This window comes from Epinephelus lanceolatus, chromosome 9, assembly GCF_041903045.1.
Source record: "Epinephelus lanceolatus isolate andai-2023 chromosome 9, ASM4190304v1, whole genome shotgun sequence".
Taxonomy (NCBI): domain Eukaryota; kingdom Metazoa; phylum Chordata; class Actinopteri; order Perciformes; family Serranidae; genus Epinephelus; species Epinephelus lanceolatus.
In genome coordinates, this window is record NC_135742.1 from 26,355,673 (window position 1) to 26,379,862 (window position 24,190).

At 40.8% G+C, this 24,190-nt stretch overlaps 3 protein-coding genes across 5 annotated transcripts in view; 2 read left to right on the top strand and 1 right to left on the bottom strand.

The window, feature by feature from the left end:
* Positions 1 to 3,011: 3,011 nt before the first annotated feature.
* LOC117252992 (uncharacterized) lies at positions 3,012 to 9,041 on the bottom strand. 2 transcript variants are annotated; one of them, XR_013492032.1, is made up of 9 exons: positions 8,956 to 9,041; positions 5,392 to 5,478; positions 5,231 to 5,308; positions 4,904 to 5,146; positions 4,216 to 4,245; positions 4,051 to 4,131; positions 3,503 to 3,593; positions 3,333 to 3,392; positions 3,012 to 3,242 (listed from the first exon to the last, which is right to left on the bottom strand). XR_013492032.1 is itself a non-coding variant. In XM_033620308.2 (8 exons), the coding sequence occupies exons 2-8, from the start codon at positions 5,396 to 5,398 to the stop codon at positions 3,185 to 3,187; spliced, it is 732 nt and encodes a 243-aa protein (XP_033476199.2). In that variant the 5' UTR covers positions 5,399 to 5,478; positions 8,956 to 9,041; the 3' UTR covers positions 3,012 to 3,184. The 2 variants fall into 2 exon arrangements, 1 of the variants encoding a protein (XP_033476199.2); XM_033620308.2 differs by having other exon boundaries at positions 4,904 to 5,308.
* Positions 9,042 to 9,138: 97 nt separating this feature from the next.
* On the top strand, positions 9,139 to 12,681 carry LOC117253139 (uncharacterized). 2 transcript variants are annotated; one of them, XR_013492083.1, is made up of 9 exons: positions 9,139 to 10,234; positions 10,323 to 10,391; positions 10,478 to 10,720; positions 10,995 to 11,024; positions 11,109 to 11,189; positions 11,411 to 11,446; positions 11,528 to 11,618; positions 11,726 to 11,785; positions 11,872 to 12,681. XR_013492083.1 is itself a non-coding variant. In XM_078171094.1 (9 exons), exons 2-8 carry the CDS (start codon positions 10,228 to 10,230, stop codon positions 11,772 to 11,774), a joined length of 570 nt encoding a protein of 189 aa, XP_078027220.1. In that variant the 5' UTR covers positions 9,139 to 9,364; positions 10,144 to 10,227; the 3' UTR covers positions 11,775 to 11,785; positions 11,872 to 12,681. The 2 variants fall into 2 exon arrangements, 1 of the variants encoding a protein (XP_078027220.1); XM_078171094.1 differs by lacking the exon at positions 11,411 to 11,446 and having other exon boundaries at positions 9,139 to 9,364; positions 10,144 to 10,234.
* Positions 12,682 to 13,032: 351 nt separating this feature from the next.
* Positions 13,033 to 24,190, top strand: part of pip5k1bb (phosphatidylinositol-4-phosphate 5-kinase, type I, beta b) — a 50,380-nt gene continuing 39,222 nt past the window's right edge. Inside the window, exon 1 of the mRNA XM_033618948.2 lies at positions 13,033 to 13,291. The gene's annotated coding sequence lies outside the window, so the exon portion shown is untranslated. The remainder of the gene's footprint in view (positions 13,292 to 24,190) is intronic.

The following is a 24,190-nucleotide window of genomic DNA, read 5'->3' on the forward strand; positions in this document are numbered from 1 at the left end:
GTAGTCAAAAACAGAATATTTAAGCAGATAACATATGCACGTGCACAAGGGCACACACCCACACAGACAAACTAACTGTGATGCGTGTGTACACAAGAACACATACACATGATTAAAGTCACAATACCAGCAGCAGTATATAACAACCAAATAGTGAAATCTCATATCAAGGCAAGTATACCAAAGATTAAGTGTGAGTACACAATACTGTTGACACCCAACAACATCTGTATCAACACAATGAATACAGAGGGCAGCGGCACTCAGTGGAATGTGCAGGCAGCCATCGGGCAAAAGTTCCGTCATCAAGCCCTAAAATAACACTAAGGCTGCATCCCAATAGATAGCCTACAAAATGGGACACTAAAGTCCCAGAAAGTAAGAGGTACCAGTACATAGTGGAGACACGCAGATATCAAGGCAACAACTGACAGAGAATATAGAACAAGTTACAGGAAAGGACGGATGTCCATTTCTTCATTCATACCCTTGGGTGACATAGTCTCTAAAGTGTGAATCCAGAACAGCTCACATTTGAGGAGTAAGTTATTTACATTACATTCAAATATCTTAGACCAACCAACTGTAAGATAACAGATGTTTGATTGTGATAAAAAGACAGCTCTTTGGAAAACCATTTCATATGTTGTGCACATTCGCCAACTTTAAGAAGAGAGGTCTGTAACTTTTGTAAGACACAATGCTGCAAACTCAGAGTGAGTATTGTGAGTATTCAAAATGACAATACCATTTCCTCTCTCAGATTTTCGGTAGTGTATATCTGTATTATAATCAGAGTGTTTCTGTAAGCCTACAAGCCATTGTCTGTAAAGCCAGAATTATAATGATAGGTTCCTTATACAATTTTATATCACCATGATATCACTGTTTTCATTGTTAATCTCAGTTTGGACCTTAATTGTTATGCTAGATACGAACACTGGAATCACAATGCAGATCAAGACAAAAAAAGGTTTATTATAAAAGGTGCATAAATCAGTTCAGGGGCAGAGTTGAGTCAGTGAAGGGTAATGGAAAGGGCAAGATAAGATAAGATAAGATAAACCTTTATTGTCTGTCACAAGACAGTCTGTGCAAGGAGGGGAACAAAAACTGGGGCTGAGGCGTGAGGCTGAGTGTGGCTGGCTGGCTGAGGAGTGAAAATGGTGAGTAAAAACACAGGTTGAGTCAACTCACTGCGTAGTGACTGTGCCAGGAAATGAAGATAGTTGATGACAGGATGCGTGAGTGACACATATGTGATTGTGTGCGGTTTAGTATAATACAGTACAGACAAGGCAACAACAGACCATACTTTACTGCGGTCAGGTGAGCCGTCGTTTGCGAAGTCCAGTCAAGCAGCTGCAACACGGATTATGCTCCACTATGTCCATGTGAATTTTCATGTGATTTTACTGTACAATTCATGAGAAATTTAAAGGTAAATTCTGCTCAAATCACAACATAATAAAATCAAAGTTTCCTCATATTAAATATATACATTAAATTTCTCAAACTATACAGTAAAATTACATGAAAATTGACGTGGACGTGGTCTGGGTCATCCTGAACAAGAATCCATTGAAAGATTTATGTAACCTGTGAAGGATTTTCTTTTATTAACAGTTAATATGGGGAAATTATGATTTGAGCAGATTTTCCCTTTAAATCTTCTGAAACTGGTCTGACTCGTAAGCCTAGTTTCCTAGCTTCATCAGTTCATGCTTGTCTGACTATGCTGGAACTGATGAAGCCTCTTGGATAAGAGGTGATACGTCTTCTAAGACAAAACTAAGTCCAGTTGCGTTCAACTCAATTGCCTTGAGATAACTATGACCTGGATAAATGAGAATATCCACAGGCATTCTACTATAGGGTATTTCAGACAGGCTTTACCTTTAAATATCTCAAACTATACAGTACAATTGTATAAAAAAATTGACATGGACATAGTGGGGGTCACCTACAACAAGAATACATTGAAATATTTATGTAACCTATGAAGGATATTTAAAAAAAAAAATAATATTTGACATTAGGAAACTTAGGTCACCCAGAACAAGAATCCATTGCAAGATTTATGTGACCTATAAGGGATTTTTTATAAAGTTAATATTTAATATTAGGAAATTATAATTACACAATAGATGAAAATTTAAGGATTTAATCAGTAGCACTGGAATAAAAAAATATACAATTCAAAACTGAACAGTGAAGTGTTTTCACATGCTTAAGCCTTGATGCATAAACCTTAGATGGGTACAAGCTGGGAGTTATATCAGTCAGGGACACTGATAAAATGTGTGTATGATGAATCAAAAGTATCACAAGCTGCTTTTCAAGCTCTGTAGTTTATATTAGATACTTGCAGTTCTAGTTTGTGGAATCCACAAGTAAATTAGTGAGTGTGTATTTTATGTGTTATCAAACACAGTTATTACAAAAAACCTTGAGTCAAGTTTAAATCAAACTTACTTTCAACAATTCATGTTTGGATAAGTAAGAGTGTAATTAATTGCATGATATGTGTGTATTTACATTTCCATAGGGACATTTAGTTTGGGGGAAAACTGTGATCCATAACAACTGCTCTCTGTATGAAGTTTGAGCAACATGTGTGGGCTGCCCCAGAGGATTTCTGGTACCTGTGAATGTGAAGTTTGATATGGAGTCATCTTATTTGTTTTGTCATTTTTTAAATTTACTAACATCTACTAGGTGTTGAGATGTATGGCATCTATTATGGCATTTATTCCACCAAGGCAAAATGTGCTTTTTTTGCAGTGTTAATTAGCCTAAAGTGAAAAATCATTTGTGTGTCATCCTGTGATTCAGATCTGCTCCAAATTGTACAGAGTTGATCCTTGGCACATGCTCCATCCTTCCACCAAGTTATATTATGATAATCAGTCCAGTACTTTTTGCCTAACCCTGCTGACAAACAAATCAAGAAACAAAACTGTCATGACTGGCTTCAGGGCTGCAACAAAGGAGGGAGGTGCACACTTGACTTAACAACAATAAAATGAAATTTATTAAAGTAAAACAAATAAAACAATACAACACATGAACAGCATGAGGAGGAGTACCAGGTGACAGAATTTGGGGTCGTAACAAAAAACAACTTAAATAAATATAACCTCCTTGATGGAGGTAATAAGAACAGAAATGAGACTGCAGGAGTTTAAGCTCCACACTGAGGAGAGCTGCCATCATCCAGTCCAGGGCCACCATGAGTATCACTGAAGGAGTAAGAAGTCAGAGTGAATATATTAATGTCTACATTTGCACATACTGTGAGCTATAAGGCTGTCTATTTAATGTGCACTAACCCCTCGCTGGTTTCTCCAGGGTCCTGCTGCTCTCTTAGGGGTAAATTTACATCAGGGTCCCTGAGACAAATTCATATTAAACATGAGGATGTGTTGGTAACAGGCTCTCACAATAGCTAAACATACAAATGAAGGAACTTTGTAAATAACAATAATTTAAAATTGATTACCTTGCTGGCGGTTGATTTTGTTCTCTGTTTCGTCTTCTTATACAGCAACATGCAATCACACATGCAAGTGCTATTAGCAGCAGTAAACCACCTGTAAAATCAAGATATGGATATCTCAGATACTTGTATCAACACAAGATAAATGCAACAATCTTAATTTGATTTCTATTTGTGAACTTATTTCAACATACTTTATTTTATGTTCTTTTTTATTATGAGCTGCTGGACAGCTGAATTTCCCTTTGAGGATAAATAAAGTTCTTTCTATTTTCACATCCTGACACTTTGATCTCACCTGATTGTCACAATTAAAGGACCAACATTTCAGCCCTGAGCGTCAGCAGGAAAACAGAGAACGGGAGAGTAAAAGCAAGTAGGATTAGTAGCAAAAAGCTTTAAGATCTTAAATTTAACATGGCAGACGTGAGTGAGGTGAAAGGTGAAGGAAAGATTAACCACTGGCTGCTGTCGACAGTTGCCTGTCCAGAATCAGAAGAAATATGGTGTAAGCAGACAAAATATCAGATTTATTGATTTTCAGAACTAACCAACAACTCCAGCGGCAATGTGTCTAGGTTTTGCATGGTCCTTTGGCGTCCCCTCTGTGGTGACTGGTGATGGTGTGGTAGCTAAATAAAAGAGGAAAACTTCAATGGTCAATGATCAATCAAAACAGTGAGCAACATGATGCAAAGTGTGTAAGAAAAACTTACCACTGATAAAAGCACAAATGTTCTTTTGGTCTATTTGAGGAAACAAAAGGAGTGTTAGTAAGTGGTATCAGACAGCATGGCATCAGTTGTTGAACAGCAGAGAGAATAGATATAAATCTAGAATCTAGTTTGGCAACATGGGTGTTTTGTTTTGCTTTATGTGCACTGATTAAACGTGAGCAAAAGATGACAGTAGAGACATTTTAAAGTTTGGATTGGGGAATTTAGCGGTGTGCAGTGATAGAAATTCCCTCCAACACAAATTATCGACACACGGTGCCTTAGCTGGAGTGATCAGTCCTGTGCATGTCAGCAGAGGCAGAAACAACACAGAGGATGGCAGCAGAAGATGAGTAATTATTGGGCAACATGACACTATTGCTTTACTCCCAGTGACACAACTGGTTCCCTGAATTCTGCTGCATTTTCCTCTCCATTGTTTATCAACTTCCCATGACAGACAGTAAAATAAGCCCTGGATAAGCAGTTTACATGATACAGTATCCCAACTCTATCAGATTACAAAGGTAGAATATTCAGTTTTTTAAATTAGCATAAGAGGTTAACAAGATTTCTGAGATCAATGTTTAAGGTTTACACATTAAAAAAAATGAAAACAGGGATACTAATGTGCATGTCAAATAAATCACAACGTATACTAAGGAGTTACAAAAGTAAATGTAAATACCTGTACATTTTTCGGTGTCAATATAACCCATGCTACCTTCAAAGTCACAGGAACCAGCTGTATCTTTGGCAACGAAGGCCCGACCGTCATGCTGGCAGACATTATTGGGTGGTGGAGGGCCTGAACACTCTGTGATGTGAGTGTGACTGAAGTTTACACTGTTGTCGCTGCAAAATATGTGAGTCACATTCGCAGCACACCCTGGATTCTTGCAGAAAAACACCTGCACAGATTGGTGTCCACCTGTAACATGACACAGCAGATCTATGAAACATCTCCGATATACTTTTTTTGTCAGGAGAGTGGAGTATACAAGAGAAATCACACCTTGACTTGCTGTGACTGGAAAGCACTGAGTGAGTTCAGCAACACGCAGCAACAGAAAGATGAATATAGCAGGCAGCTCTGTAAAGATAAAATTACAAACTGAATACTCTCTCATGGCTTACATTAAAGAGATTATATTTAGTAAACAGTCAGAAACTTACCATCCATGTTAGAGATCGGTGTTGATTTCTGGTTCACAGATTCAGATTCCACCGTCACTGTTGATGATATTGTTGCTCCAACTCTTCCTGTTGGAGATATAGTTTCCCATCAGAAACATAAAGCTTACAGTAGAATTAGTGACTGGGCAGCTCTACTGCTCATCCCTCTTGTATTTGCCAATATTCTCCAACTCCTCCTTCTTCCTCCGAGGAAATCTAACTTCCCATGCATGAATAAACCAAACTCAGCACATAGGTCCAGTCTCATGCTAAACTTTCTCAACAGGAACTGGGGACCAATAGTGCTGATGGTGGCACCACAGCGACTATTTAAAGTTCAAAACATTGAAAATTCATAACAAATCACCTATATGGCCTGCGGCTTTGCAACTTTTACTAAATGGTAGGCCCAAGTGTGAAGGCATTTTTGTAAATTCCAACCTAGTGGAAACTATTAAATTCATCACTATGTTTTTATCAAAAACTGTAAAACTAATTAAACCCATCTCCTTCTACATGTTTCATTCAGATCACACCAAACATGCGTCCTCTGCATCTTCAGGCTGTCCTTCACAAACACATTACGCAGACTTTTGAGTGATCAAAAATTGAGCCCATGGTGCACCAAATTGCTTCACTGTAAACGGCTACTGCAAAATCTCGCTAAATAAAGCTCCAATGTTCATCAAAAATTGACAATATTTTGCTGTCAGGGTAGATGAAGTGTGTTTGATTTCAGATTTGTATGCCTGTATATACGTGTACAGCTGTTACGCTGCACCCTGTTGGTTGGCTGCATCATTCTACACTGGTGAGGTTACTCACCAGTGAGGTTAGACTGTTAGTTTCAGAGACTGTTAGTTCAAGTCCATAATGATGCTTATCTCATACAGTTTGGGCAAAAACCATGCTGTTCTTTACATGCATCATTCTCACCTAAGTGCATCTGACTATTTCTGCATACTGGGGTCCCTAAACAGTCTTGGGATTACATACATTGGATATTACTGAAAGGCTGAAACTCGTGGATCCAATGAGACCAAATGTACTGAGCTGCACCTCAAACTAATCTTCCGGTTTCCACCTTTATGGTGTATGCTACTTCTATGTGGCGTCTACTGCTGACCTGCTACCCCCAACACTACCCCCCACCCACCCAAATAAAAACAGAAAAAAATTAGTATTTAGGGTCCAGAGGGTTAAGTTTAGATTTTGAGGAAGTGGGTGAACAAGAAAAATCTCATGACTTTCTGGGGTACTCTAGGCTTGACAGTCACAGACTTGGTTGGCGTGACAGTTATAAGGTGCTGTGCAAGTCTTAGTGTAAAGTCACCTCAGTCATTCATAAACCCACTGCTCGGGTAGCTCAGTCACAATATTGCCATGTCAAAGGTTGTAAATTCAAGCCCCAGGGAAAATACTGTGCCTACTCTGCCATAGTGCTATTTGGCACACTATATCAAAGACCTTTTTCAAAGTTTAATGATACCTGGTCTGACAAGTTAGACAAGCTAATGGACACTGTTTTTCTTCTTCTTGCCCCTCAAAACGCCCAGCTCTGACCCATTGCTGCACAGCAGCTATAAGTCCAAATTATTTTCTATCCTGATACCCTCCTGTCAGAGACACTCATTTCTTTCCTAGTCTGTCTGACCCGAGCTCTCCTCTCTTTAATATTTTTCTTCTACGCCCACTCCAACTTGAGTTGTATTTATTTTTGCCACCATCGTTGGTACTTTCTCATATGACTGGAAGAACAACTTCTCCAGACCATAGTCTCCTTACTTTCTGCACGCCACTTCACCAGTGACTCACTTGCCCCTGCTGTGTCCTACCAGTTAGACGTGCCAGAGTGTGTAGAGAGCCTGCACACAGAATGTGTCTTATGTGCACGCAATGAAAGGAGGAGAAAAGAAAATGATCTTTATTAAGACAAATTCATGCAGCCAACCACCTTGCACACAACTACCCTATAGCAGACACAGTCTGAACTGTATAACTACTCTTCCTCAGTGCCACTCACACTGGCCAACACATTCTCACTTTGACCTTGTCACATATTGATGTTTTGGTCATGGGCGGTCCACGTCCACATATGACATGAAAGGTACCCTGGGTGTGTTGGTTGTTGACAATCTGGGACACTGTGTCAAGTTCTGCCTGTTAATTTAATCAAAATAAAAGTCCTCTGTTCCTTCCACGTTGTAAATGGGGGTGGAAAAATGCACAGGTTTTAAATATAGCTAGAGGGGGACCTGTACCCTTAGTTCCCCCGACATCTATGCCTTGAATGTAGTGCAGCTCACACCAGTCTCACATCCACAGTGGCGTAAGGTAGTTACAACGGGCCCCAGTGCACGCTATTATGAGGGGCCCTATTACGCCAGTTACAAGTTATGAAGCACACACACACACACACACACACACACACACACAGAGTTTTAGGTGTACATATTTTAGCAACAGTGTGTCTTACTGCCACTTTTATGTTACATCCACTTGCAGATACTTGATATTGGAGACACTGACATACATATCTGTATAGGACAAATCTACAAAAGAAAATAGGAAATTATTAGTTTAACTTGATAGTTTTTTATTGGTAAATTATGTTTTTTTAAATAGTTTATGTAGAATAACTTATAATTTGTCATAGATTGACACTGTTTTACAAAACCAGAAAACCATGATGGAGATGTGTTTGCCTTATTTAGGACATGTATGGAAAATAGCACCATTTTTGTTTTAATGTGAGTTCTTCTTTGAACACGGGCATATTTCCAGGTGGCAGTCGGGCCCCTCCACCCCATGCGTCTTATGCCCCTGCACATCCACAAACCAGTTCCACAGGTTTTATCACTTTGCATTGAAACAGGGAATCACATGGATGTGGTACTACTCTGTGAAAGTATAGGCACGTCCTCTATAATTTTAATTTAATTTTAATTTTATATACTTTATTAATCCCCGAGGGGAAATTCAATTTTTTCACTGTTTGTCAATTACACACAGGTCCGAACACACACATGCACAAACAGGACCTATACATGCACTAAGTGGAGAGATGTCAGAGTGGGCTGCCCATGACAGGCGCTCAGAGCGGTTGGGGGGTTTGGTGCCTTGCTCAGGGGCACCTCGGCAGTGCCCAGGAGGTGAACTGGCACCTCTCCAGCTACCAGTCCACGCTCCATATTTTGGTCCGGACGGGGACTTGACAGGCGACCCTCCAGTTCCCAACCCAAGTCCCTATGGACTGAGCTACTGCCGCCCCAAACATATTACTTTACCCTTAAACATACTGCTAATGCACACATTGTATTGGCAGGTCATCCTGAGTTGTAGCTCTATTCATAACACACCGGAAAACATGTTGAGAAGCGCACTAGAAGCTCCCGCTCACCCACATTCCTCCCCGAGGCGACCAGCGGCTCCTCTCTAGCGGTAGCCCGAGCCCGGACTCAGTAAAAGCTTTCACCGGGTCGTAAATTAAGCAGACTATAATGAAGCCTATTTCAACATTATAACTGTAGTTGCCCATGTGTGATAATCTTTAAATAAACGTACCTGAATAAACCTAAATCCACGGCCAAGTGTCCTCTGCTCCACCTGTTTTCAAGCTTCCTCTGGAGGCAAGTGAGCGCCGCCTATCTCTGAAACAAGCACCTAAAGGAGCACCGTGGGTGGAGACATTAGGCTACAGTGTGTGTGTGTGTGTGTGTGTGTGTGTGTGTGTGTTATTGTGTAATGCGGTGAACACACGCACGGGGACGTAGGCTGCAGACAAAAGAGAATAGCCTACTAAATAAGACAGAGACATACAATTATAAAACTGAACACAAGATGAAATATTGACGATAACGTTACTGCTTTCACTTGCACACAGTGTGTGTGTGGAGGAGAGGGAGAGTGTTTAACCAATGATTCTGGACAATGTGAGAGGCTTTGGAGGCATTTGACATGTGCAGCTCTTCAGGTAGGTTTATTCAGCGATTACCGGTCATATTCTACATATATATCAGCTATTATTTCGGACTTTAACTTAACTTCTAGATGTTTGAAGCATGCATCAGCGGGATAGACACCGCTTCACTGACAGTGCCTTCCGTGCGCGATGTGTTGAGGAGCACGCGCAATCCGTGAACGGAGCCAGGCGAAGGTATAAGTGAGGATTACAGAGCGCCAGGCAGCAACTCGCGGCTGCCCTCAAGAGTCTGACACACTTTGGGTAGGAGACATGTGTGCTGTATCCAATGTTTAAAAGTCATAAATATTATTGGATGTTGTCATGGAAAAAAGACGGTGTGACACTCGGATGTGGTTTATCAGTCTGGACTCAGCCAGTGAGAGACAGGGTGGTGGTGTCACCCTGAGGTGGCTCCTAGGGGTTATTATAGGTTATCGAGACGATTCGACAGTATGGTCAAACCTGTAGTGTGACTGATGAACTTTAGGGAAGACAGCTGTGTTGTGCTCCAGAGGCAAATGAGTCACTGGTGAGGTATGGGCGCAGGAAGTAAGAAAAGTAGCATTAAGTGGTATTATATTTTAAGTCATACTAAAAAGTTGGAGTGGGCATATGGAAGAAAAATATTTAAGAGAATAGGGCTGAGGCAACTGAGGGGGAAGTGGTGTGCTGTGAAAATAATTTAACTAATGGAGGTCAAACAGATGATGGAAGAAAAGAATGGTATAACAGGAGGGTGTCAGGGTAGAGAATTATTCTGTAATCTTTACATTTCTGACCTCCACCAGGAAGTGTTTGAGCAACAACATCATCAACAGTAGAAGGCAGCAGAATCCTGTTTTGTGAGCCAGAAACCAGCACTGATCACTAATATGGATAGTAAGTTTCTGACAGTTTACCAACTTTAAAATGTCTCCAATGTAAACCGTTAGAGAGCCTTTAGTTTTTATTTTTTTTGTCTTGACAGAGCTGACTGTCGTTGTGCTGCTGTGTGTTGCTGAACTCACTCAGTGCTTTCCAGTCACAGCAAGTCAAGGTATGACTTCTCTTGTATACTCCATGCTCCTGAAAAAAAAAAAAAATATCACAGATGTTTCATGGATCTGCTGTGTGATGTTACAGGTGGACACCAATCTGTGCAGGTGTTTTTCTGCAAGGATCCAGGGTGTGCTGCTCGTGTGAGATACATATTTTGTAACAACATGAAGTTGAACTTCAATCGCACTCACATCACAGAGTGTTCAGGCCCTCCACCACCCAATAATGTCTGCCAGCATGACGGTCGGGCCTTCGTTTCCACAGATACAGCTGGTTCCTGTGAGTTTGAAGATAGCGTGGATTATATGGACACTGAAAAATGTACAGGTATTTGCATTTACTTTCGTAACTCCTTAGTATATGTTGTGGTCCAATAACTGATGCCATGCTGTCTGACACCACTTACTAACACTCCTCTTGTTTTAGAAAATGCAGCAGAATTCAGGGAACCAGTTGTGTCACTGGGAGTGAAGCAAAAGTGTCATGTTGCCCAATAATTAGATCTAGATTTATCTGATTGAATGTCTCTCTCTGCTGTTCAACAACTGATGCCATGGTGTCTGATACCACTTACTAACACTCCTCTTGTTTCCTCAAATAGACCAAAACAACATTTGTGCTTTTATCAGTGGTAAGTTTTTCTTACACACTTTGCATCATGTTGCTCACTGTTTTGATTGATCATTGACCATTGAAGTTTTCCTCTTTTATTTAGCTACCACACCATCACCAGTCACCACAGAGGGGACGCCAAAGGACCATGCAAAACCTGGACACATTGCCGCTGGAGTTGTTGGTTAGTTCTGAAAATCAATAAATCTGATATTTTGTCTGCTTACACCATATTTCTTCTGATTCTGGACAGGCAACTGTCGACAGCAGCCAGTGGTTAATCTTTCCTTCACCTTTCACCTCACTCATGTCTGCCATGTTAAATTTAAGATCTTAAAGCTTTTTGCTACTAATCCTACTTGCTTTTACTCTCCCGTCCTCTGTCTTCTTGTTGCTTATGCTCAGGGCTGACATGTTGGTCCTTTAAACGCTGACAATCAGGTGAGATCAAAATGTCAGGATGTGTTGCATTTATCTTGTGTTGATACAAGTATCTGAGATATCCATATCTTGATTTTACAGGTGGTTTACTGCTGCTAATAGCACTTGCATGTGTGATTGCATGTTGCTGTATAAGAAGACGAAACAGAGAACAGAATCAACCGCCAGCAAGGTAATCAATTTTAAATTATTATTTACAAAGTTCTTTCATTTGTATGTTTAGCTATTGTGAGAGCCTGTTACCAACACGTCCTCATGTTTAATATGAATTTGTCTCAGGGACCCTGATGTAAATTTACCCCTAAGAGAGCAGCAGGACCCTGGATAAACCAATGAGAGGTTAGTGCTATAGGTTACAGCCTATAGCTCACAGCATATGTAAATGTAGACGTAAATATATTCACTCTGACTTTTTATACCTTCAGATATAATCGTGGTGACCCTGGACCAGATGATGGCAGCTCTCCTCAACGTGAAGCTTAAACTCCTGCAGCCTCATTTCTCTTCTTTTCTGTTTGTGTTTGTCTGTTCTACTGGCCTGATTATCATCAAACTTTGTGGACGTGTGTGTGTGTACAAACTTTTGACATGTTAACATCTTTTTTGGGAGCTTTTCCTTTTCCCTGTGAGGGTCCAAGGGCAGTGGGATGTCTTGTGCTGTAAAGCCCTCTGAGGCCAATTGTGATTTGTGATACTGGACTGTATATATACAACTGAATTGATGTGAATCACAGAGCGAATATACAAATTATTTTTCACTTTCAGTAACATTGCGAGAGGTCATTTGGCTGGGGCAGAGTAGATGCGATATATTTTAAAATCCAGTAGATGGTGGCATTACTTTCTTGCAAGCAAGTCTAGTTACCTACCATATAGCACTTATGATTACCATGACTTGGATGACTGAGAATCTTCACTGACGTATGATAAAGTGTTTTCTGGTTTTCACAAATGTATGTTAAGTATGTGACGAATTATGAATCCACCAGTACATAATGAATGTAAAATAAGTCTTCAGCTGGACAAAACCATATTTTGACATTACCTAACAGTTTTTAAAAATATATCCACACATATGTAGTGGCTATATTTGTAAATTTGCATTTCATAGAGGACTGGACTATTGGTCTTGGTGGAGATCTCCTCTCTCTGAGACACAAAATGACCAGAGAGAGAAAAAAACAGACGCCTATGACTACAGAGATGCAAAACAACAACAATAAAGGATAAACAACTACAAAGTCTGTGTGTCTAGCTCTTTGTAGGAGAGGTAGTAGGGCCTGGTGCATGTCCGTGCCCAGGGGCCCATTGTCTTATAATATAGCCATGTCTAGGCTGTATCATTATGTCCCACTCAGTATCACAGGGCTGCTAAAACTCTCATATGGTGCAACCAAGATGAGAATTTAAAGATATGAAGGGTTTTTAACCTCGAATACATTTTGGAGAGATAACAGGGGATGTTATTATCAAAGTAAATTAAGGGGATGACATTTATAAGTGAAGGCTCCTGCTCAGGCCTGCAGAGGGCGTGTGGAGTCTCTTGTCATGACTGAATCCAGTGGTGCACTGAGTGGCATGGCTGTATGTGGGGAGGCAGGGCAGGGACATAGAGACACGCAGGGCTTCCCGCTGCTCTCAGTGGAGGATTGACTCTTCAGGTGTACACACAGTCAGCTCGCGGTGGAAACACGCCACATAAATTGCGTTTATTTTTCTTTACTGCATTTATTTGTCTGGTGGGGATCGACTGGTTGAGGAGAGGGCTTTACTGTGAGGACTGCAGCAGCCACTCTGAGGAAAACATTATTTCTACACGACTACGCATTAGAAGACGATTGGCTGGTAAGATTTATGTGAGTTTGATGTATCTGGTGCGACACAGTAGATACCTCAGTAAAATAGTATAGGTTACAGATTAACTATACTGACACAGACCATTACCTCATATACATCACGTTCTCTGTTCAAAGTGTCACTCTCCAGGTGTTGCGACAGGTGAAGAACTGCAGGTGCGCTTAAATTGTTTCTGCTCGGATATAAAGGTGTTAGGCTGTTAAAACAAAACACCTGACGTTTCTATGGAGGCTGAATTTCTCTAACAAGCCTTTTTCCCTCCTAGAATATGTTCTGTATTACTGGCTAGAGGTCAGGAGGTGAGATTGTTGCTAGAAGATTATATTTTCTTAGTAAACAATGATTTAATTTACAGACTGTAACTGAAGGTGTCATAATAAAGGTGGTTGTTGAGGGGGTGGCTCATTTCAATTTCATCCTTAAACTAGATAACCAGTGTGGCTGCTGGAAAGTCACTGGTGTTTGTTGTCTGCTGTAACATTTACTTTTTGCTGCTGTTTTCTAAACCAATGAGGAAGTCATTTTTTTTTAATGTGTCTGCAACTCTGTCTTGAACTTAGTGAGGAACTGGAAGTCTGTCCAATTTGATGGGAAATGAGGCAAGCATGCATGTTGAAGGTTGTGTAACACATGAGGGGGCAGAAGAAGAAAGTTGCATGTTTGAAAAAAACATGGAAAACTTTTTCCTGTAGAGTTTAGAGTAAATCTAATTTTAAAGAATCCGTGTGTAAAATGTAGGGGGATTTAGTGGCATCTAGTGGCAAGGACTGCACATTGCAATGAGCTGAAACTTCTCCCGGTTTTTACGGGAGCCAAATTATCCACCGAGGTCTCTTCCTCTCCAAAACAGACAGACCAGAAGATTAAAATCCGTTAAAATACTCAATAAAGCAGTTTCACGTTACAAATAAGTGTTTTGTTTGGCATGTTAGAGACAGGCCGCTAGCCCAGCACCTGCTCATGTGTGCTCACCTTTTTACTCTGATAACTTAAGATCCAAACGTTCAGGAGGTTTTTACCAGGAGCCAAATTATCCGCAGAGGTCTCCTTCTCTCCAGAACAAATGGACTCTGATTTAGACCGGTAAAAACACTGAATAAAGCAGCTTTAGATGTCAAAATCTGTGTTTTTCCGACACTGCTTGTTGCGGAGGAGCTACATTGGCCGACTTGAAAATGGTAATAGCCATATCTAGAGCCAGTGTTTGGTTTGTCCGTTCTGGGCTACTGTATTTCTGAAGATAGTGAGGGCATGTCCTGCCTTACTCTGCCTCTGATTGGCTTACCCTGACATTCTTTTCCAAACCCTAACCAGTCATACCATCGCTATCCTAGGAAACACAAAGTCGCGACCTGCTACCTAATTAGATATGAAGGTCTCACTCTAAGGTAAAGAAAACACAATGATTCTTATTATCGGGTGATTATAGACCAAAGTAAACATGCATATTATATAATACTCAGTCTCTGCCAATATACCCCCCATCTCCTACACGCTAGACCTTTAAGATCATGTCTGTATCATTCAGTTTAACCTTTTGTAAGTCATGTTACTGAGAGACTACTGCATGTGTGCAAACACACCTACTAAATCCTTTTGGCACGATATGTGCTGTATAGCCCAGGTGACAGATTTTCTGTATTCCAAATATATTATCTGTGTACATTATTAGATGTTGCCCCAGGTCAGCCTTTCATTTGAGCCTCTGAGCCTCAGTACCTATCACATTATCACTGCTCTTTACAGTGAAGTGCTACATTTCTGGTTGTTGGTAGACAGACTGTGACTGTGAAATAGCTTCGCCGGTCCAAAGAGAAAAAGTGATTGGTGGTTATCTTGTATGCTGCGCTGGGAGACTGAGAGCTGCCTCAACAGCAGCAGAAGTGTCCAGAGAATGATCTGGACTTACTGGGTATTATTCAACGGTTCAGACTGTGTTTGACAAAATACTGAATTTTATGTCTGAGAGAGGGGTTTGCTTTGTCATAACGGAGGCTGAAAATATTTGGCACAGTATGGTTTACTATCTGTTGTAAGAAGCAGGCAGTGTGAGTTTTAATTTTTGTTTCCTCCATCTGACAATTCAATGAGAACTATTTCCCTTTAGAAATGACTCATGGTTTTTTGAATTCGTGCAATAGAATCATTTTTCTGTTTGAGCTTTTCCCTCAATCTAATTATAGACCAGTAGTTCTCAAAGTTTCTGTGACTGAGTGCCTGTTTAGGGAGCCAGCACATTATTTAGGGCCACACGGGTTCAGGACATACGATGTTGGCCACTTTTACCAAGCAGTCCCACACAACTTCTCCATCACTGAGCGACTTACCACGCTTAGCAATGTTGTGAGCTCCCACATAGCTTGTACATTCACTTCTTTTCACAAGATTTGTGAAGACTGACTGTTGGGCACATAAGTCTTGGTCTCATAATAGTGTGTAAGATTAAATTCCTTGAGCATCAAATTCACCTGTTTGCAGATAAGGCAGATCACTTTATCCCACGAGGTTCGATGAAGTAAGAATAAATCAGTTCTTCCTGAAACCTCCTTTTCTACTCAACCATACAATGTTTTTCAGTGTTGGATTTTCCATCTTACTTCTACATTTAACTGCCAAGTTGTCCGTTAATATCCCTTGCAGTGATGATCGAATGTAAATCCCATGACACTTGCAAGGTGCCACAAGTTGCCAAGCACCCAGTAGCTTTCTACAGGTGTCATTCCTCACTTGACAGGGGAATCTTGTTAGGGGGGGGCGTAGTTTGATGCAGAGGCCAAGTACTGTAGTGTATTAAATTGAGCATCGCGTTAGTTCAGGTAGGACACAGGTAGGGGGGGTCTTTGCTGCTGCTCTCCTTGCCTTAGGCTTTCTATGTAGGCGCATGGAAGGGCAGGAAGGTTTGCCTCTCTGCCTTATGCTTTCCACGTAGGTGTGTGGAAGAGCCTTTTTGCGTAGGCCCGAGGAAAGGCAGAGGGGCCCCAGAACAGAGCCATACTGCCAAATATAATACTGCAAATGGAAATAACGTTTTCTTTGACTAAAGTGTTCCTGACTGAAATGTAAGATATTAAGAATAAAAGTGTTGATATGGATGGTGGATGATTAAGTGCATTTCATGTCTTGTTTGGAGGGGCTGCACAAAATGTTTCTGAGGGCTGCCATTGGCTCGCGGGCCACACTTTGCTTTGAGCAACTGTGTGATAGACCATCCCTGCTTTAAACATCCTGGATCATCCTGGCTGAAGATTCTGCCCATTGATTTTGCCCATTGACCCTTTTCACATTGTAGTGTCTCTGTCTAATACGGAAACACATTAACTGTAACTTGTGATTGTTCCTTGAAACATTACAGACAGCGGTCACTAATTTGGATCAAAGTGTGATGTTGTGATGATCGGAGAAAATGAATAATCATGCAATTCTGAGTGGTTTTCCAATCGGGGTTAGGACAAGGACGAGGTGTTACGCAGAATTATGAGTGTGTGGTTTCCTATATGAACACCCTGTTTGTTCCTCATTTGACTGGGAGGCAGTGGACTTGGTCAAGCTCACTGCAGAGGATGTTTGAAAGGGAAAACAGCTCATGCAAATCCTCTGCTCTCTCCTTGGGACCAACGCCTGAGCTCCTGTGCTGTGCTGCCTGCTGCCCTTGCACAGATATGTCACTCGTCAGAGTGAGTAGCATCTGTGCGTTATGTAATATTTCCCATCTGAGTAGCAGCAGAAGTGCCACAGCACTGTAGAGCCAAAACCTTGTAAACACAAATCATATTTATTCAGTGACTCTCAGCACTTCTTGGGCTTTAACTGTGGTGGACCAGATTCTCTCTTTTAAGTTAGCGATTAAATTGGACACTGACTGTCACTGTAAGCCTTAATCAATAACATTGATTCAAAGCTGAGGGCCACCTTTTGAAGACCATCTTTTTCCTGCTGTATGAGCGTCCTGTGAAGAGGTAGAACATTATTTAACAGCTGTAACTTTTAGTCTTGTGATTGTGGGTCAAAGAGCACTCTATGTACAGTGCTCATTCTGTACCATGGGATCTCAGCAGTGATAGGACCAAAATATCAGGCACATGAGGCTCATTAAGACAGTTACATAAGTGAGTGCCCTGAACAGTAGCTCTGAGCCCTCTCTCACATCCAGTAATGGTCTGACTGACCGATGTGCCGGGTGTGGCCCCATCTTGGGTCTTGTTACATTCAAGATGTTCTGATTAAAGAAAAAAAACCTCACTGTGTTGTGATAATGAAATGTGGCACCTCGTAATGTTTGTGTAGTGTGACCTCTCTTCATACTACACCCACTCTAATTCTTCTCTCGGAGGATCGTCTCTCAGTCCTTGTCTCCGCTGCTATATTCTGGGTCGGAGTGCTAATTTGCCACGTCCCAGTTGTAAAGCGATGAAAGCATGACAAGAGTGTTTGTTTTCCTTCCAGAGCTCATCATCTCAGGTTATTCAGCACCATGTGATTCTTCTCTTGTTGCTCTTCTTGTTGCAAACCTTTATTCAGATCACTTCAATGAGTGACAGTGCATTTCATTGTAGAATGAGACTGGAGATTATTTGCAGGGGGCTTCCACACAGATTGAAGATTATATGGAAAAACAAAATGTGGCCTCCATCTTGTGAAGACTTGGTATCAATATCTGTAGTGGACAGTATTTGAAGTTGTTGTGTCTCAGTATTCTTTAATCTAACTTGTATCATTTGTGGGATGACTTACTATACCTGAGTGTTGTGTTTTGCTGCTTTGCTGCTTCCCCAAAAAGTCAGTGTCAGACCTTTAGTGGTTTCCAGTAATGATTACTTTTCTTTTTTCCCTTTTTGGTTAACCTACTTCTGTTTTAATGAATTAATTATTAAATTAGTCATTTAGCCAATAAAATATCAAACCAAGTAAGAGAGGTGTGGTCTTGAGTCACATGACATGGACTCCAGTCACAAATTTGATGAGTTTATACTCAACTTGACAAATTTTAAGAAGACTTTCAACTTGAATTGGACTTTAACACCAATGACTTGTGACTTCACTTGGACTTGAGCCTTTTGACTTGAAAATACATGATACCTAAAAGTAAGTTATGTCAAAAGTGTGCCATGAAATAATTCTCTTAATTTTCTGAATAAACTAACGTTAACGCTGTTCAATCCCAGCAAGCTGAAACTTAATTCTTCCTCTTCCTTTGTTTGAACTAATCCGACAGCATCCAATCATATTTCTCATATTTCTGTACTGCTGTATTGTTACTTTATGGCCAACACATGCAGTGATACTGATAAATTTGCTAATATTGCTAATATTGTCAGCTTTGCTGATATATTCAAATTATCACCCAGGATCTACAAATTTTGTGAAGCATTAACCAGCATGTTTAGTGTTTTTAATAGATGATTAAAATGATTCATTACTCAGCAAAATTGGAATTATTGCCAGATTATTTCACTATTTGAATCCAGTGCCTCCTCAAAAAATTTATAGCATTATGAATCAGAGCAGTGCTGAACAAGAAGGTGCTCCCTGGTATAAAACCTAGACAGGTCAACGAGCAGTTTGGCCCACATACTTTATTGATCGCATGAGGTTTAGCCTCCACACCTCTGTTTCGTTGTGTTGCACCTCACAGTGTGGGCTGCTGCTCTCTCGCTGTTATCTGTTTTATTGTCCTCTTTCATCGTCCAGGCTGCACTCATGTCAGCACATACCACATACAACTGATAGCCAGCAGGACTCAGTCAGGACTTCAGCATCAACTGACTTTTGTTAACAGCGCTGTGATCAATGTTCACCCTAGATGACATAAACGCTAGAAAATGAAAGCTCCTTCACATCATTTTCCACAGCAACTGTATTGCAGCTGTAACAAATCATCTCCTTAACTTAAAACCACTGCTTTTATATGATTTATTCTATATAAGGTCTTGAAAGTAACTTCAAATTCATGTAATTACTGTTCACAAAATTGGTGATTTCTGTAAAAAGACAGCAATAAAAAATTTAAAAATTGAAATTAAAAAAATGCCTATAAACAGGTTTATGGATGATAAAACAAACCATGAATGTCCTTCTAATTTTAAATCCTAAAAAAATGAAGCCTGCAAAATATTCCCCGCTGGAGGATGTTCGACGCCTTCAATATATAAGCTCAGCTTTCTTGATAGATCTACAGTTAGTTGTCCTCTTTACAAATAGCTATCACATTGCCATTAATAACTATCAGGGTTTTCAGCTTTGCTCACACTGAAAGAGAAAAATGTCACATGAATCGTCAATAGTGTTGATCCTAGTCTCTGGTGGCCCCTAGGTAAAGAAGCCTGTTGAGGTCCCCAAACACCCCCCATGTTGTTTTTCCTCCTCATCTTGTTTTTTCTTTTCATTTTGGTGACCAGAAAGATGTGCTCGTTTCATTATGCTGACAGTTACACCTAACGTGTGTATGACAGTTAGAGGTAGCTAGCAGACTGCCATAACTAAAGGTATCCAGTGAGTATCCAAAATTTGCCAATACGAGTGACCCTTTTTCCAAAAAAAATTTCGGTCCAAACATTTGCTTTGTTTGTCTCTCTAGACGGTGCACCCTTGATCATTAAAGGGGCACTCAAACCATTTAAAGATCAGTTTGTTAGTCATTTGGAGTACAAACTGAAAACATTTCTTAATGTCTATACAGCTCTGAAGGAGCTATTTTAAAATAATACATGTCTTGGTTTGGCTTCAAGACCATAGATTTATAACAAAAGGCAGGGTCTTCTAAAAATAAACTGTTGGGTTGCATTTTGGGAATTAAAGATTGAGAGTTCAACCTCTTCTGGGGACTTAAAACCAGGATATCTCAGCCTCTATGACAGATTTTGACTATTCTTTCTTTCATGCCTCCATATTGGAGACAGCCCTGACTGGGGGCATTATGTTTTCAGGTTGTCTGTCAGTCTCGTTCTTGTGGGATTCGAGGGAATTTATTTAGATTTGGCACAAAAGTGCACTTGGACTTAAAGATGAACTGATTTTGGTGGTCAAAGGCCAAGCTCACTGTGACCTTACAAAACATATTTATGGCCTTAACTCAAAAATTCATGCACCAAATATGACAAAATTTCACACAAATTTCTAATAGAATAAAATGATGAGGTGAAGGTGTTTTAAATCTGAGAGGTCAAAGCTCAACTTCACTGTGACATCACAATGTTCTGCAAAAAACACTTTTCTGGTCATTATTCAATATCATAGCTCAGGAGGTAAAGGGACGACATGTGAATTGGTGACACTAATATTGGGTGTTCATCTTAAAACTGTGCTGATCTTCATTAACTCTGCAGCAGGTGAATCTGGATGAATTTCCCAGTATTATCACTTTGATCTTAATAACCTCCAAAGGGGAGTTCCCCCCTCCCTGGCTTTTGAGAGGATGTGAAAAGCTCCCAAAGGAGGCCTGCAGCGGTAATTGGCTGATAATTGAGCTCCTCTGTGTAATGATTGGTCGGTTGGAGGGTTGCAGGCAGAGCGATAGGTTGGCAGCCGTGCAGGAATTCAGAATATTCGGGGGGTTGTGGTGTTTGTTGTTGTTCCTTGTTGTTGTTGTTGTTGTTGTTTTGGCCCTGCTACCCATCTTACTTGCGGAGGCCTGCTCAGGGGACCCCAGGGTGTTAGGGTGAGAGAGTGGTAAGGAAAGTTGATGAAATAAAAGGGTCAGACAGCAAGACATAGAGCGGTGGCAGACGATAAACAAATGAGAGAAAAGAATGTGGAGACATGAAATTCCACCTCTTTTTCTTCAGCAGCTTGTCATCCACGATCAATAAAGGCAGGGTGATCTAATCCCCTCGCACTCCCACGGTTGATCACTTCTGAGAATAATAAACACAGTCAGTTGTTCCCACAGCGATATGCATAGGTAATAAACCTGCCTGTCACGCTTGTGGCTTAAAGAAGAGTAAGAGGACCTTTGGACTCTGGGCAGGGCTCAGTAAAGCTAAGCTGGACTTGGCTAGTCTCTCTCTTCTTCTCTTCGTGTCATGTGATTGTGTTTCCATGGGCTGTGTGACGTTATGAGGCTAGGCTGCGTAGATATCCCGGATGGTTGAATATAATAAGCCTGCTGTAATGAGTCCTTGTCGAACTGTAGTGCATCGCTCCATCAGGGTGGCCTCTCCCTGCCCGTTTGTCTTTACAGAACATCGTCTCTGTTTTCCCTCCATATACTCATCTCTATGTTTCTCCCACCCCCCCTCCATTGCCTCAGTTGGATCATGTGACTCTCTGGACACAGTGGGTGACCTCCTCCTCACTGCTTTTCATGCAGAGTGGAACTAGAGTGAGACGCACTCTGAATTACAAATACACAGGCTGAGTCTTCTCCCCAGGTTTCTTGTATACATGTTGTCATAGACAGCAAAAATATATATTCATTCTCTCGCTCTCTGTCGTGTGCTTTTGTTCTTTGTAGTGATACGGTGCATCACACTGGGAAAATTGCTTCGCTTTGAATAAAACTTGACGTGGTCTTGCCGCACGTTGTTGTTAAATCACAAGGGAAGAGCCCAGCTAACCAACATACCTTTTATTCTCTGTCCCCCATTGTCTTCCTCTTCTGTCATTGTCATTCCCTCCCTCTGTCTCTCTCAGTTTTTTCCTTTTCATGTCACATCTGAAAGGTCATAGAGCTCCGTAGGCGCAGTCCCTCTCTCCCTCCCACTAATTGTCTCTCTTTATTTGCTGTTGCCAAAAGGTCAAATACCATCAATAGTAAAAGGTTCAGTATGCAAGATAGTTGAATGTTGAGTATCGTTCCCTGGGCGTCAAATACTGACAACTTTGGGTTGACACTTGGACCGAACCACTAACCCAAAGCATCAGTATTCAACGACGTGGGAATGAGGCTCAACAATCAGCAGCATATTGCTAAGACATGGATCAGATATTGTTTCAGCCATGCCAGCTCTGTTGGCAGGTTGATCAGTCTGTTTGTACATCTTGGATTGGCTATCACATTCATGACAAGATGCATCTAAAACTTATGGCCAAAGTTTCCCATTAGTCTCTGCAATCAACCTACTGTAGCAAGCTAATGGGATGATGTTAGATTTTCTAGCATGCAATGCAGTAATAACTAGTCTACATGAGGAGGCATTCTAAACATACATTTTAATATTAGAGCTGCAGTGATTAATCGATCAGCTGTCAACTATTAAATTAATCAGCAACTAATCGTTTAATTGTTTTTTTAAAAAAAATTAATTCTGCTATTCCAGCGTCTTAAATGTGAATATTTTTTGGTGTCTTTACTCCTCCATGACAATAAACCGAATATCTTTGGGATGTGGACAAAAGAAGACAGTTGGGGATGTCATTTTGGGCTTTGGGAAACACTGACTGACATTTTTCCCCATTTTCTGATGTTGAAACAGCTAATCAAGAAAATAATCGACAGATTAATCAACAATGTAAACAATCGTCAGTTGCAGCCCTAGTTCACATATGTGCTACACACTGGATGTTAGATGGTAAACGTCAGGGCAACAGCGTAGTCTTTTTTTTTTGGCACTGCCCTTCAGCCAAATTTAAATTTTCACTAACAGCGAAAAATGTTGTCTCTGCATTGTTTAAGGGATTTATTGTCAACCAGCTTTGTAACGTAACAATGTGGGCAGTATGTGTAAATTACCTGTTGTAAAGTTTACTCCATTTTACATGCACCCAGATCTCCCTGCTCATCTCTCAACTTAAATCCAGCGGAATTTTGCTGTTGCCCGAACTTCGGATTGTAATTCCACATTTTTGTATTCCCACCACCACGGATACAGAGATTATAGAAGTAGAAAACTACTGATCAAATATGAATCAAGATTGTGTTACTACATTGTCTATTACTCACCCCAGTTGTTTTTAGAAAGTTAATTTAGCTTACAATTTAACTGTAATTGGAGATCGTTTGTTACCAGCTGGCCGTCACATTGTTTCCTGTGTCTAAACAGACAAGCTCATGTCATCCACCAGCAGGAGCATTTATTGGTCCAGTGTGGCACAGCGCATCCTGCTAGTTGTAGGTTTTTTACTTCTTGAGCAAAAGCAAATAGCTCTTTTTCTCTGTTTCCTCTGGTCATGTAGCACTAATTATAGAAGGATTTGCATCCCTCTGCTGCATTGATCATCTTTCCAGCAGTGAAATACTTCTTTAATCCAACCAATCAGACATCCACATGTGCTGCCAGTGTGGCTACTGATTTGATGTCTTGTTTAGACACAAGGTCTTCACACACGCTCACACGCACTTCTTTGCCAGCTCTGCAGTGCTGCACAGCACCTGGTGCGTGCAGGCAGACACTACGCTGCAACACAGCTCGTCCCTCAATAGGGATGATGAAAACAAACACACCTCTAGAGGATACAGAGAAACACGGAACAGAACGCACCAAAAACAGTCCAAAATAATACCTGCCGGCTGTTTTACTGCTTCATTCGGTGTGGGGACTCACCAGGGAGAGGAAACAGAGAGGCTATGTGTGTACAGTATAAGACATGTGTTCACAGAGTCGCAAAACCAGAATGTTTGTTTGCACATGTTGAAACTGTGTGCATTTCATGTCCTGTTTGCTTTGTGCTTATTTGTATTTTTGTTTCAGCGTTGTGTTTGGATTGGATGGAACCAGAACAGAGCTCCTGAATTGGGTGTTTTTTTTTTCATCTCTTTGACACTGATGAGCAGGTATTTCTGTTCGACTGAACATCTCACAAAGACAGTGTTCCTTTCCTCTCAGTCTGTCTGCCCCCCCCCACCAAGCATTTTCTACTTCTCCACCCGTGTCACTTTTTGTCTGTGAGAAAAACGCAGTCATTGTTGAACTATCTATAACAGCAAGGGGATAAATCTGAGTGTTTTTGAGG